Below are 14424 nucleotides of genomic sequence, written 5' to 3' on the forward strand. Positions count from 1 at the left end.
AGGATTTATGAATAGCAGTGAAGCGACACAACTGATGCTGGCAGGTCACGTGACAGTAACAACATGGCAAATATTACAGTACATTCAGATTACATTCATACTACACAGAACACACTTTTTAAGTGGTTGCAAAGTAATTACTCATTCAAAATGAGTACCTACTCAAGAGAGTATGTGATTTCGGACGCAGCCTAGGTGTGTGTGTGGTCGTCTAAATGACAGTGTCCCTCTCTTATGTATCTCCTGCAGTGGATCATGTGATCCCGGAGCCTGGCGCTAGTTTGGTGGAAGCGTTCGAGCGCTGGCGTGAATGGGCAGATGAGAAAACATGCTGTGACTACTCTCTGCATGTGGACATCACACACTGGAACGACAGCACCAAACAAGAGGTCGAGAGCCTCATCAAGGAGAAAGGTGAGAGATCTTTTACTATTACGTCCTTGAACAAGGGATTCAAGCATCCAGATGGTAAGAATTCATTTCTGAACTGTTCCAGAAAATAGTTCAGCATACTAAAAAAAATCCCTTCTTAAGTTATAAATACAACTGCCAGTATGGTATCCCATAGGGAATGTGTTTCGCTTTGACTGAAGTTATTCTTGGTCATTTGAGCTATTTCTGTTTCTGCTTCATTACTGTAAAACCAACAAATGAGCGCAGAATCTGTTCCGCTACATATTATCATGTGACAACTAATGAAGCACTGTGCTTTTAATACAGTAGAGCATTTAGTGTTTGTAAGAAAATACTTATTCAATCAATATTAATGAGTGATCTTTTTTTTGAAATAATATTTAAATAATATTTTCTTTTAAGCTAAATATTGTTTGTTGAAGAATGTCGTCTATAACAATATCTATTAAAAGAATTCCACATTCATCACTTCCCTGGTCTGGGCTTGATGCATCAGTTTATGCTTATTGTTTAACATCCATTTTGGTATTTTCACCATCCAATCAATTCATGATGGATACAATCCCCACCCTACTTGGAGAAGAAGGGCCCTATTTTAACGATCTAAGCGCACAGTCTAAAGCACATGGCGCAAGTGCATTTAGGACGTGTCCGAATCCACTTTTGTTAGTTTAACGACGGGAAAAATGGTCGGCGCTCCCGGCGCATGGTCTAAGAGGGTTGTCCCTATTCTCTTAATGAGTAATGGGTGTGTTTTGGGATTTACGTGCGTTAAACCAATCAGAGTCTCATCTCCCATTCCCTTTAAATGCCAGTTGTGCTCGCGCCATGGTGGATTCACTATATACATGACGGAATTTGATAGTGGAAAGACCGAATGCGTTTCCAGAGCGCAGACGGATCTGCTCGTGCGTGAGGTTAAAGCGAGCAAGTAGACCATCTACGGGACAAGCCGGATTCCACCATATCTTTATGCACACAATAATAATCTTTTACATAGTAATCCTTTTAATTTTAATATTTGGCATGTTTGTGTGCTACTGTGCAGGGACGTACAGCAGCACACAAACATGCCAAATATTAATTTTTTTAAAACAGTGTGTTTAATAAGCAGAGTGTACGTGCGTTGTGGACCTGCCTATAAGCACACATTACTAACGCGCTCTTTAAATAACAAAAAAAATACTGCGCCATGGGAGACAGTTGACCCGGTTTCAGTTGGTCAATGGCTCAGTCTGTTTCATTTCCTCAAAATAGCAACGTGCCAACAATGCGCCTGAACACACCTGGTTTACAGACCAGCAGCCCATGGGCGCACAAATGGGCGCAAATGCATTTCCTATTTAAACAACGTGGCGCAGGACGTGAAAATGATAATTGCGTCGGGCTGAAACTAGCAAAAAACACTTGCATCGTACTTGGAGCTGCATTGCGCAGGGTGTAAGATAGGGCCCTAAGAGTCGCATAACATTATGAAAGTGAAAATTGATAGTGAACACTGTATCATGTTGTGGTTTGCTGATTTATTCGTTCTGTCCATATAGGAGTGAACTCCTTCCAGGTGTATATGGCCTATAAAGACCTCTATCAGATGAGCAACAGTGAGGTAAGCCGAAGAAAAGTGGAGAGCATAGTGGATAAACACGTTCTTTTCATTTGATCAATACATGCAGATGTTGGGAGTTATTTCTTTATGATCTGACCCTTAAAAATGATTTTCGTTGGTATAATGTAATGAAGGTCAGTCATATTAAACAGGGGACCTGAAGATCCTTACAAAGCACTCAAATGTTTTAAGTCTGTAAAACGGATAAAAAGTCTTAAGTAGTGCTTGTGGAGGCATTTTTTGTGCTGTCTGTTTGAATGAATCAGTTCAATACAGTAATTAATCTTCACTCACGAATGCCCCCTCATTTCATGTTAAAGAATGTTGCTGTTTATTAATGATTATTTATGTATTGGTACACATATGAGTTATAAACTCTATGAATATTATTCTTCTATTAACTGAAAATGGCTTGATTTTTAGACTTAAGTCACACAGACTTTAGTTTGGTTCATCTGAACTAACAAATAACCGTTCTATGTCATCTAAGATTAAGAATATCAAAATCACCACTTGAACACATTGCAACATAAGCTATGTTTTCTTGTTAAAACCTCACTATTTAATATCTAATATGATTTTTCAATTTATATTTGAACAGCTTTATGAGATCTTCACCTTTCTTGGAGAGCATGGAGGAATTGCACAGGTCCACGCAGAAAATGGAGAAATAATAGCTGAGGTATGCACTTTATTTCGCTTTACTACACTTAACTCTGGGCCACTTTTAAAGGGGTCATGACATGAGAAATCAAATTTGCCTTGATCTTTTGACATATTAAAGGTCATGCTGCTAGTTTCAGATCTTAAAGGACAATTCCGGTATTTAACACTTTGAGTCTATTTTGTAGTTTGTTTTGGATGAACAAGAGTGGTGGCTGAAATATGTGAGGTTTATCTTTTTATAAAACATTTTTTGTCAAAACTTGATTTGAACTTGCATGCATGTCAGTATAACGTTGCAAGACACTCTTTTTCTGGCTATCATTTTTAATGTTATTATTTTAATGTTTATGTAAACAAAAAGTACATATTGATGCTAATTTTATTTGTTATTTGCTGGTTTTCGACATAAAACTTGAATTGATTTTATTGTGTAGTATATCTACTTTTTGAACAGGATTCTGTGATAACCGTGATCATTTTTGTCACTATAACCATGAAATGAAATGTTCATGCCATTTCATCTCTAGTAATGATCAACTAAAAAATGATCTTGGATTCTGTTTTTCTCTGACATTTAAGGGTGACATATTTAGGCCTACAAAAACTCTTAGGTCTAAAGCAGTTTTGATAGTTGTTATTTGTTAATATGAGAGTTATGAGACATTATTTAAGAGATTTAAGTATTGTATTAAATGAGTAGCTCTCTGCCACTTTCCTTTTTAAAAAGGAGCTCTCAAATGAAAAAAGGTTGGAGACCCCTGCAGTATACAGATGTGTGTTCAGATTATAATGACTGACGCTGATACACTGATACAGTATACAGATGTGTGTTCAGATTATAATGACTGACTCTGATACACTGATACAGTATACAGATGTGTGTTCAGATTATAATGACTGACGCCGATACACTGATACAGTATACAGATGTGTGTTCAGATTATAATGACTGACGCCGATACACTGATACAGTATACAGATGTGTGTTCAGATTATAATGACTGACGCTGATACACTGATACAGTATACAGATGTGTGTTCAGATTATAATGACTGACGCCGATACACTGATACAGTATACAGATGTGTGTTCAGATTATAATGACTGACGCTGTCTACACTGATACAGTATACAGATGTGTGTTCAGATTATAATGACTGACTCTGATACACTGATACAGTATACAGATGTGTGTTCAGATTATAATGACTGACGCTGATACACTGATACAGTATACAGATGTGTGTTCAGATTATAATGACTGACTCTGTCTACACTGATACAGTATACAGATGTGTGTTCAGATTATAATGACTGACGCTGTCTACACTGATACAGTATACAGATGTGTGTTCAGATTATAATGACTGACTCTGATACACTGATACAGTATACAGATGTGTGTTCAGATTATAATGACTGACGCTGATACACTGATACAGTATACAGATGTGTGTTCAGATTATAATGACTGACTCTGATACACTGATACAGTATGCAGATGTGTGTTCAGATTATAATGACTGACGCTGATACACTGATACAGTATACAGATGTGTGTTCAGATTATAATGACTGACGCTGATACACTGATACAGTATACAGATGTGTGTTCAGATTATAATGACTGACGCCGATACACTGATACAGTATACAGACTGATACAGTATACAGATGTGTGTTCAGATTATAATGACTGACGCCGATACACTGATACAGTATACAGATGTGTGTTCAGATTATAATGACTGACGCCGATACACTGATACAGTATACAGATGTGTGTTCAGATTATAATGACTGACGCCGATACACTGATACAGTATACAGATGTGTGTTCAGATTATAATGACTGACGCTGATACACTGATACAGTATACAGATGTGTGTTCAGATTATAATGACTGACGCCGATACACTGATACAGTATACAGATGTGTGTTCAGATTATAATGACTGACGCTGTCTACACTGATACAGTATACAGATGTGTGTTCAGATTATAATGACTGACGCCGATACACTGATACAGTATACAGATGTGCGTTCAGATTATAATGACTGACGCTGTCTACACTGATACAGTATACAGATGTGTGTTCAGATTATAATGACTGACTCTGTCTACACTGATACAGTATACAGATGTGTGTTCAGATTATAATGACTGACTCTGATACACTGATACAGTATACAGATGTGTGTTCAGATTATAATGACTGACTCTGATACACTGATACAGTATACAGATGTGTGTTCAGATTATAATGACTGACTCTGATACACTGATACAGTATACAGATGTGTGTTCAGATTATAATGACTGATGCTGTCTACACTGATACAGTATACAGATGTGTGTTCAGATTATAATGACTGACTCTGATACACTGATACAGTATACAGATGTGTGTTCAGATTATAATGACTGACGCTGATACACTGATACAGTATACAGATGTGTGTTCAGATTATAATGACTGACTCTGATACACTGATACAGTATACAGATGTGTGTTCAGATTATAATGACTGACTCTGATACACTGATACAGTATACAGATGTGTGTTCAGATTATAATGACTGACGCTGATACACTGATACAGTATACAGATGTGTGTTCAGATTATAATGACTGACGCTGTCTACACTGATACAGTATACAGATGTGTGTTCAGATTATAATGACTGACGCTGTCTACACTGATACAGTATACAGATGTGTGTTCAGATTATAATGACTGACGCTGATACACTGATACAGTATACAGATGTGTGTTCAGATTATAATGACTGACGCTGTCTACACTGATACAGTATACAGATGTGTGTTCAGATTATAATGACTGACGCTGATACACTGATAGAGTATACAGATGTGTGTTCAGATTATAATGACTGACTCTGATACACTGATACAGTATACAGATGTGTGTTCAGATTATAATGACTGACGCTGATACACTGATACAGTATACAGATGTGTGTTCAGATTATAATGACTGACTCTGTCTACACTGATACAGTATACAGATGTGTGTTCAGATTATAATGACTGACGCTGTCTACACTGATACAGTATACAGATGTGTGTTCAGATTATAATGACTGACTCTGATACACTGATACAGTATACAGATGTGTGTTCAGATTATAATGACTGACGCTGATACACTGATACAGTATACAGATGTGTGTTCAGATTATAATGACTGACTCTGATACACTGATACAGTATGCAGATGTGTGTTCAGATTATAATGACTGACGCTGATACACTGATACAGTATACAGATGTGTGTTCAGATTATAATGACTGACGCTGATACACTGATACAGTATACAGATGTGTGTTCAGATTATAATGACTGACGCCGATACACTGATACAGTATACAGACTGATACAGTATACAGATGTGTGTTCAGATTATAATGACTGACGCCGATACACTGATACAGTATACAGATGTGTGTTCAGATTATAATGATTGACGCCGATACACTGATACAGTATACAGATGTGTGTTCAGATTATAATGACTGACGCTGATACACTGATACAGTATACAGATGTGTGTTCAGATTATAATGGCTGACGCTGTCTACACTGATACAGTATACAGATGTGTGTTCAGATTATAATGACTGACGCTGATACACTGATACAGTATACAGATGTGTGTTCAGATTATAATGACTGACGCTGATACACTGATACAGTATACAGATGTGTGTTCAGATTATAATGACTGACTCTGATACACTGATACAGTATACAGATGTGTGTTCAGATTATAATGACTGACGCCGATACACTGATACAGTATACAGATGTGTGTTCAGATTATAATGACTGACGCTGATACACTGATACAGTATACAGATGTGTGTTCAGATTATAATGACTGACGCTGATACACTGATACAGTATACAGATGTGTGTTCAGATTATAATGACTGACTCTGATACACTGATACAGTATACAGATGTGTGTTCAGATTGTAATGACTGACGCTGATACACTGATACAGTATACAGATGTGTGTTCAGATTATAATGACTGACGCTGATACACTGATACAGTATACAGATGTGTGTTCAGATTATAATGACTGACTCTGATACACTGATACAGTATACAGATGTGTGTTCAGATTATAATGACTGACGCTGTCTACACTGATACAGTATACAGATGTGTTCAGATTATAATGACTGACACTGATACACTGATACAGTATACAGATGTGTGTTCAGATTATAATGACTGACTCTGATACACTGATACAGTATACAGATGTGTGTTCAGATTATAATGACTGACTGTCTACACTGATACAGTATACAGATGTGTGTTCAGATTATAATGACTGACGCTGATACACTGATACAGTATACAGATGTGTGTTCAGATTATAATGACTGACGCTGTCTACACTGATACAGTATACAGATGTGTGTTCAGATTATAATGACTGATGCTGTCTACACTGATACAGTATACAGATGTGTGTTCAGATTATAATGACTGACGCTGATACACTGATACAGTATACAGATGTGTGTTCAGATTATAATGACTGACGCTGTCTACACTGATACAGTATACAGATGTGTGTTCAGATTATAATGACTGACGCTGATACACTGATACAGTATACAGATGTGTGTTCAGATTATAATGACTGACGCTGATACACTGATACAGTATACAGATGTGTGTTCAGATTATAATGACTGACGCTGTCTACACTGATACAGTATACAGATGTGTGTTCAGATTATAATGACTGACGCTGATACACTGATACAGTATACAGATGTGTGTTCAGATTATAATGACTGACGCTGATACACTGATACAGTATACAGATGTGTGTTCAGATTATAATGACTGACGCTGATACACTGATACAGTATACAGATGTGTGTTCAGATTATAATGACTGACGCTGTCTACACTGATACAGTATACAGATGTGTGTTCAGATTATAATGACTGACGCTGTCTACACTGATACAGTATACAGATGTGTGTTCAGATTATAATGACTGACGCTGATACACTGATACAGTATACAGATGTGTGTTCAGATTATAATGACTGACGCTGATACACTGATACAGTATACAGATGTGTGTTCAGATTATAATGACTGATGCTGTCTACACTGATACAGTATACAGATGTGTGTTCAGATTATAATGACTGACGCTGATACACTGATACAGTATACAGATGTGTGTTCAGATTATAATGACTGACGCTGTCTACACTGATACAGTATACAGATGTGTGTTCAGATTATAATGACTGACGCCGATACACTGATACAGTATACAGATGTGTGTTCAGATTATAATGACTGACGCCGATACACTGATACAGTATACAGATGTGTGTTCAGATTATAATGACTGACGCTGATACACTGATACAGTATACAGATGTGTGTTCAGATTATAATGACTGACGCTGATACACTGATACAGTATACAGATGTGTGTTCAGATTATAATGACTGATGCTGTCTACACTGATACAGTATACAGATGTGCGTTCAGTTTCTGACGGACTCCACACGCTTGAGAGTTTGCAAAGAAACTTTTGTTGAAAGATGAAGCAGCGACTGTATTGAATCTGACAGCAGCTTCATCACAAACCGCAAGTGAATGATTTCATAATGCTTTGCTTTGTCTGTAAATTATGGTTTTTATATGGATAATTATTTGATGTTTCCTATGCAGTGACGTTAGTCAAACATTTACTGACTGACAAGCATTAAAGGGGTCAAGACGTGGATTTTTTTAAATTATTTGAATGTTGCTTGAGATTTACTTATAACGTTAATAAGGTTTTTAGCACAATATATATGTTACCGGCAAAGTGTGTAATCCGGCATTCTATAGAATGCCTAGGTAATGTATAGAATTAGGTAATGTATTTTTTGCAAAAAACATCAGGAATTCTATACATTGCGTAGGCATTCTATACAATACCGGGATTTCACACTTTGCCGGTAACATATATACTAATATATATATAATATATATATATATATATATATATATATATATATATATATATATATATATATATATGCAGAAAAAATATTATTTTTAACATTCTAGACCTCTGTTTTTAATGTGCGGCTCCTTTAAAGGACCACTTTGGGCAACTTTTGAAATCGTTTAAAGATTTTTTTGACATTTTTAATGTTAAAACATGACACATCAAAAGGGCTCTTTAATTTTTTCAGTAGCTAACATGCTTCAGTTTACTCAACCATGATTTAAGAGGCATGTGGTATTACTGTAGGTGGACGGGACATTCTCATTTAAGAGAGCTTTTGATTATTCTGCATTCTTCTGAAATGTGGTCAGAACATTGTTAAAAAATATGCATATAAGATAAATATGCATCATAGCCACTGGCATACAGTAACACATTGTACAGTAATTTGCGACATATATCGAAATAAAATCAATATCACGGTATGGCTTTGTGTGATTGTCAAATTGCTCAGCCTGCAATTCAAGTAAGTAAATATATGTGCTATGTGTAGTTCATGATACTGTGTTTCAGGGGTTGATTTACTGTGAATCAAGCTATTCTGAGATTCTGTGAGCTGAACGAGTGTAAATGAATAATATTTTGTTTAATATATTTAATACTTATCACAATAAAATCATGATAATTATTAAGTCAAGTATGAACACACAGGTTTTAATTTTTTTTGTGCAAACTCTCTGGCCCAAAAAGGATTTCACACTTAAAGGTCTTTAGAGTAAAAGTTTTTATATATATATATAATATATATGCCATATACACTTCCCAACAAAATCACCCCAATCATTCTAGGATGATTAATTCTTTCCAAATCTATTCAAGTCATCTGGTGAAACTTCCTGTATTTTTTTTCCGTTTAGCAGAATATATTACAGAAAAACAAAATATTACAATCTCCATTTTTCTTTCTGTATCATGCAGCCTTACAGTGAATGCAATAAAAAACATCAGCTTTTCAAACATCAGCCATTTGTTCTGTTTCAAAATGACAGAAATAATCCATAAACAGAAGGACTTAAGTACATCAAATCTGAAGCAGAATCATTAAAACAGAATTATTCTCTTCCCTAGTTTTGACCTTTTCAGAATCTTCTGAGATATGAATGCAGTATGTGGTTATTTTGCATCTCCATATATTCCCGGAGTAAATTAGATTAGAAATGCTTTCTCAGGTCACGTGTAAAGTTACAAAAGCAGTGATGTGATGACATAAAAAGACATGCTGCATTTTCCATGACTGAGGGTGAGGTGAGGATATTTAGTATCCTCAATCCTTCAATCCTTCTGATGAGTGGGAGGATAGGATACTGTACGTCCTGATTTCCCTCATCCAGTGTCAGTCATCTGGACATTATCAAGCCGGGCAGTGTGCGGGTGGTCTCATCCCACTCTCTGAACATCACTTACTCTGCATACTTAGATCATCATCCTATTGTAGATTCTGTAAAATAATACTGTAGTTAAGTAGTAAAAAGTACACTGTAAAAAATGATATGATCAATAAATCATGACAACATTTTTTATAAGTTCTTCAAGTTTCAAGTCAGTTTAATGTAATTTGAGTTGAAATGACTTAAATTTTTTTATAGTTTGTCTGATTCTGCCCTTGTGAAAAAGAAGTGTGTATAATTGTATTGAATCCGCGCTTGTAGTGTACTTTAAATCTTAAAAGTATATTTAAAAAAAAAAAACTAGTTGAGCATAATATATTATTAAAACAAAAGACCATTTAGGAGCACTTAAAGAGAGTACACTTTCATGACTGTTTATTGATACGTTTAAGTACACTTTTAAAAATATGTACAGTTCTCATCTCAAATGAAGTATATTTTAAATAATTTATTGATTATTGATAATCTTTGTTTGTGCTTTAAAAAAGTATCCTTATTTTGATTTGTTGATTAACATACTAAAGCACATGTGAAGTACTTTATTATAATTTGAACTGAAGTGATGGTCGATGTTATATTTAAAATTAATATATTTTAAATGTACAAAATTGCAACTTTCTTCATTACAACTGTGTAATTACAAATATATCTAAATATATGGCATGCAAGTTTCAAAAGAAATTACATAATATTGAAGTATGAAGTATATTAGTTTACCATAAATGCTTGTCAATACATTTGGCAGTGCACTTTAATCATATTTCAAAGACAACAGAAGCAATTATGAAATTACAAATCATGATGCACGGTTAATACACGTCTCCAGGCTCTTCCATATGTACATTGCATGAGCTTATTTCATCCATTGGATCGAAAGATCTTGAAAAAGAGGAGAAATCAGGACAGAAGTGGTTAAAAGTGGACAAAAGAGACACATTAAAACACCAGGTGTGAACGGGAATGTGTCTCCCTCGTCTACCTGTGATCCGATCCACCAAAACTCATCTTAATGCCAGCTGTAAACAGGGCCAGAGAGTCTCTAATCTTCTATGACTGTGTGTTCTTCAGGAGCAGACCCGGATGCTGGAGATGGGCATCACCGGACCTGAGGGACATGTTCTCAGCCGCCCGGAAGAGGTCAGTGACCACTAACAGTTGTATAGTGGTGTATCTGGTGGCTTGTTGGTGGTATATAATTTCATAACATCACTGCAATCCCCATAAAATATTTGTTTCCCAATTCTTAACGTAAAACTCACAATAAGACAAGGAACTTGACATAAAATTGGCCCGCCTCACAGATCTAATCTGTCTGGCATCAGTCTATCAGTGATCTTTTGCAGACGTGATCCTTGAGCTAATTTTACTGAGGTCAGTCATGAAAATGGGCCGGCCAACTAGATTAATAAGTTATTTTAGTTATGCATAGAAATAAATCAACACAGTGTATTGTGTGAGGAACTATGCGAGATACATAGAGATGCAGCTAAATCTGTTTTGCAATGTCCTTCATTATGTGTGTGTGTGTGTGTGTGTGTGTGTGTAGCTAGAGGCTGAGGCAGTGTTTCGAGCCATCACGATTGCCAGTCAAACCAACTGTCCGCTCTATGTGACCCGCGTGATGAGCAAGAGTGCTGCTGACATCATCTCACAGGCCAGGAAAAAAGGTACACAATATGAACATTAAAAAAAATAAATCATCTAAAAAAATAAATCTTGAATGAGTGATTCTCTAATGAATGACTTGTAATGGGGCCAATTTCAAACAATATCAACACATCAATATTTAAAAAAAAAAGAATGTACAGAATATTTTTGTTCTTTGTAATTTTACCATATTGCACATATTCATAATGTCTGATAAAATAAGAAATCCCAGCAGTGTGAGCATGTCATCAGCGTAACGTTTGAGCTTTCACAGATGTCGTCTGCAAGTTTACACATCTCATCCAGTTAAATAAACCTTTGCCGAGCTACAGTCATCTTCGACGTATAAATTCATGACCGTAATGACCTTCAGTTGGAGACAACTGTGTTTCTGTGTGTCATATGTGTAAATAGCAGTTTTATTATTATAAATGTTTTATTTTTAATTTATGGTTTCATTATATATTAGCTGTCTATACATTATTTCCACTTGTATGAAATGTTTATTTTAAATGCACTGCCTGGTTTGTTGTAAAAGTTCCACAATCCATCATCATAATAATCCTCACTGTTTAGTTAAATCACTCAGATAAAATGCTCTGTTACGTAAATCAGTTCAATATAAATAAATAGTCATGATTACAGTTTCAGGGAAGCGAGAAGCACTCGGGAGTACAGAAGCCAGCCGATATCATTTTAGAGAACATTTAGGTCCCACTTTATATTAAAGGTATAGCGGAGGATCTTTCCGAATTTTAGATAAGACCCGCCCTCTCCACTTTTTGAAAAGTTTGATTGATTCACCAGAATGATTGACAATTAGGAGGACCAATAGTATAGGCATTCCACCCGGAAGTAAAAAAATCCTCCGCTATACCTTTAAGTGGCTTTAAGTACTATGAATTTACATCGAAAAATAAGTTCAATGTACTTATTGTGTTGATGTTGTATTGTGAAACACTTGTGCTGCTACTGAGGTGGGATACGAGTTAGATTAGGGATAGGTTTGGTGGTATGGTTATGTTTAAGGGTGAGTTAAGGTGTAAGGGAAGGTCAACAGTGTAATTATACATGTAAATACATACATTAATTAAATCTGTAATTACATGAAGGTATTTTCAAAACATAAGTACAATGTAAAAACATGTATGTACTCAATATTAATTTCAATGTAAGTACATTGTACTTAAAGCCACTTAATATAAAGTGGGACCAAGAAGGGTCATCAGTTTAATTGAATGATATGATAGTTAATAAAAGAAAAGGTTTCTCCTCTGCCTTTTAGCTCTGGACTGTTCAGATCTTCCTAGTGTAGATTCTGTAAAATAACTGGAAGAAATAATTTAGCCAAAAATGAAAATTCTGTAATTATTTACTCATTTAAAACCTGTATACTGGTATTTTGTAAGCAAAATACTAAAGGAGGAATTGAAAAAGTAAATAACTCATAGGTGTAAATATCAGGGCTGTAAATGAATTAAAATAATCAAATGAATTCCATAGTCAAATTCAAATATGGTAAACAGAAGATCAACCATAGTTGCTTGACGCACATAAAAAAAAAAAACTCATTGATTGTGCTGGTGTGAGTGAGTGGAGGCGGGGCTAATTTGCATATTCATAGAACCGCATATACTAAATGAAGCAAGGGTGTCGAGTTACATTCAAGATATTTTAAGGTAAAATTTTAAATATGTCATTTTGGTGATCAAAGATGAGTTTTAAGGGATACAATTATTGACTACAGTGGGACTTTAAAGCTGCGTCAGTTGAGTACATGAAGGTCCTGTCCCAAATTACACACTTCATGTTCATTTGCTGTCTTTAGTGGGGGTGGGGGGTGTATGCTATTTCTCGCTATGACTGGCTTGTCATATATCAAAACTATTCAGTGTTTTTAACCACATAATGTTTATTTTAGGTTTCAGACATTTAAATATGTATAATTTATAGCAAAACAATACATTTATAGTTTGTAAAATACACAATGGCGTCTATGGAAGCAGCAATAACAATCCATTCAAATATATTTGCAGACGTGCTTTATTCATATCAGATACACAGTGTAAGTAACTATAGAGTTTACTCTATTCTTCTCCCAGTTCACCGGCCACTTACTTTCATGTATTTCGGGAGAAACTGATGAATTCACGTGCTTTAATAAATCCAACAGACAGGAATCTCTGAACTGCGGCCCAAACAAACATGGCGGCGCCCATCTCCCGTTACAGATCAAGATCATTTATAAAGGTTTTTAAACTACAAAACAAACTCACTTACATGTATTTGAGAATCGGAATAGAAGATAGTTGATGACATGGTAAGCAAGTTTGTTAATATTTAGAAATAAAAGCGCTACATCTGTCATACAGCGCTATTTTGGCTGTGGTGAATCACGTGCCAAGCATGACGCGTCACCATGGAAACATGGGGTCACGATGCCGGTTCAACATTGTGATGTCTATCGGCCCAACCCTAGCCTGAACTAACTGTTGAATAAAGCAGTGGTTCCCAAACTTTTCCCTAAACTTTCCTACAGGATTTAGTTGAAACATTGTAATTAATACAGTACAACAACTTCTCAATTCTAACTTTCTCTTTATGTTCGTGATGTGAAGTCTCTAAG

The 14424-nt window shown here is 35.6% G+C and overlaps 1 protein-coding gene across 1 annotated transcript in view; it reads left to right on the forward strand.

Annotated features, from left to right (window-relative positions):
* The window catches only part of dpysl3 (dihydropyrimidinase like 3), a 50433-nt gene that overhangs the window by 17516 nt on the left and 18493 nt on the right, over positions 1-14424 (forward strand). Inside the window, exons 4-8 of the mRNA XM_084137641.1 lie at positions 250-414; positions 1959-2020; positions 2622-2702; positions 11220-11288; positions 11698-11818. Coding sequence (XP_083993767.1) covers positions 250-414; positions 1959-2020; positions 2622-2702; positions 11220-11288; positions 11698-11818 — 498 coding nt within the window. The remainder of the gene's footprint in view (positions 1-249; positions 415-1958; positions 2021-2621; positions 2703-11219; positions 11289-11697; positions 11819-14424) is intronic.

The sequence above is a fragment of the Abramis brama genome (assembly GCF_963993115.1).
Source record: "Abramis brama genome assembly, chromosome: 15".
In the NCBI taxonomy this organism is placed as follows: Eukaryota; Metazoa; Chordata; class Actinopteri; order Cypriniformes; family Leuciscidae; genus Abramis; species Abramis brama.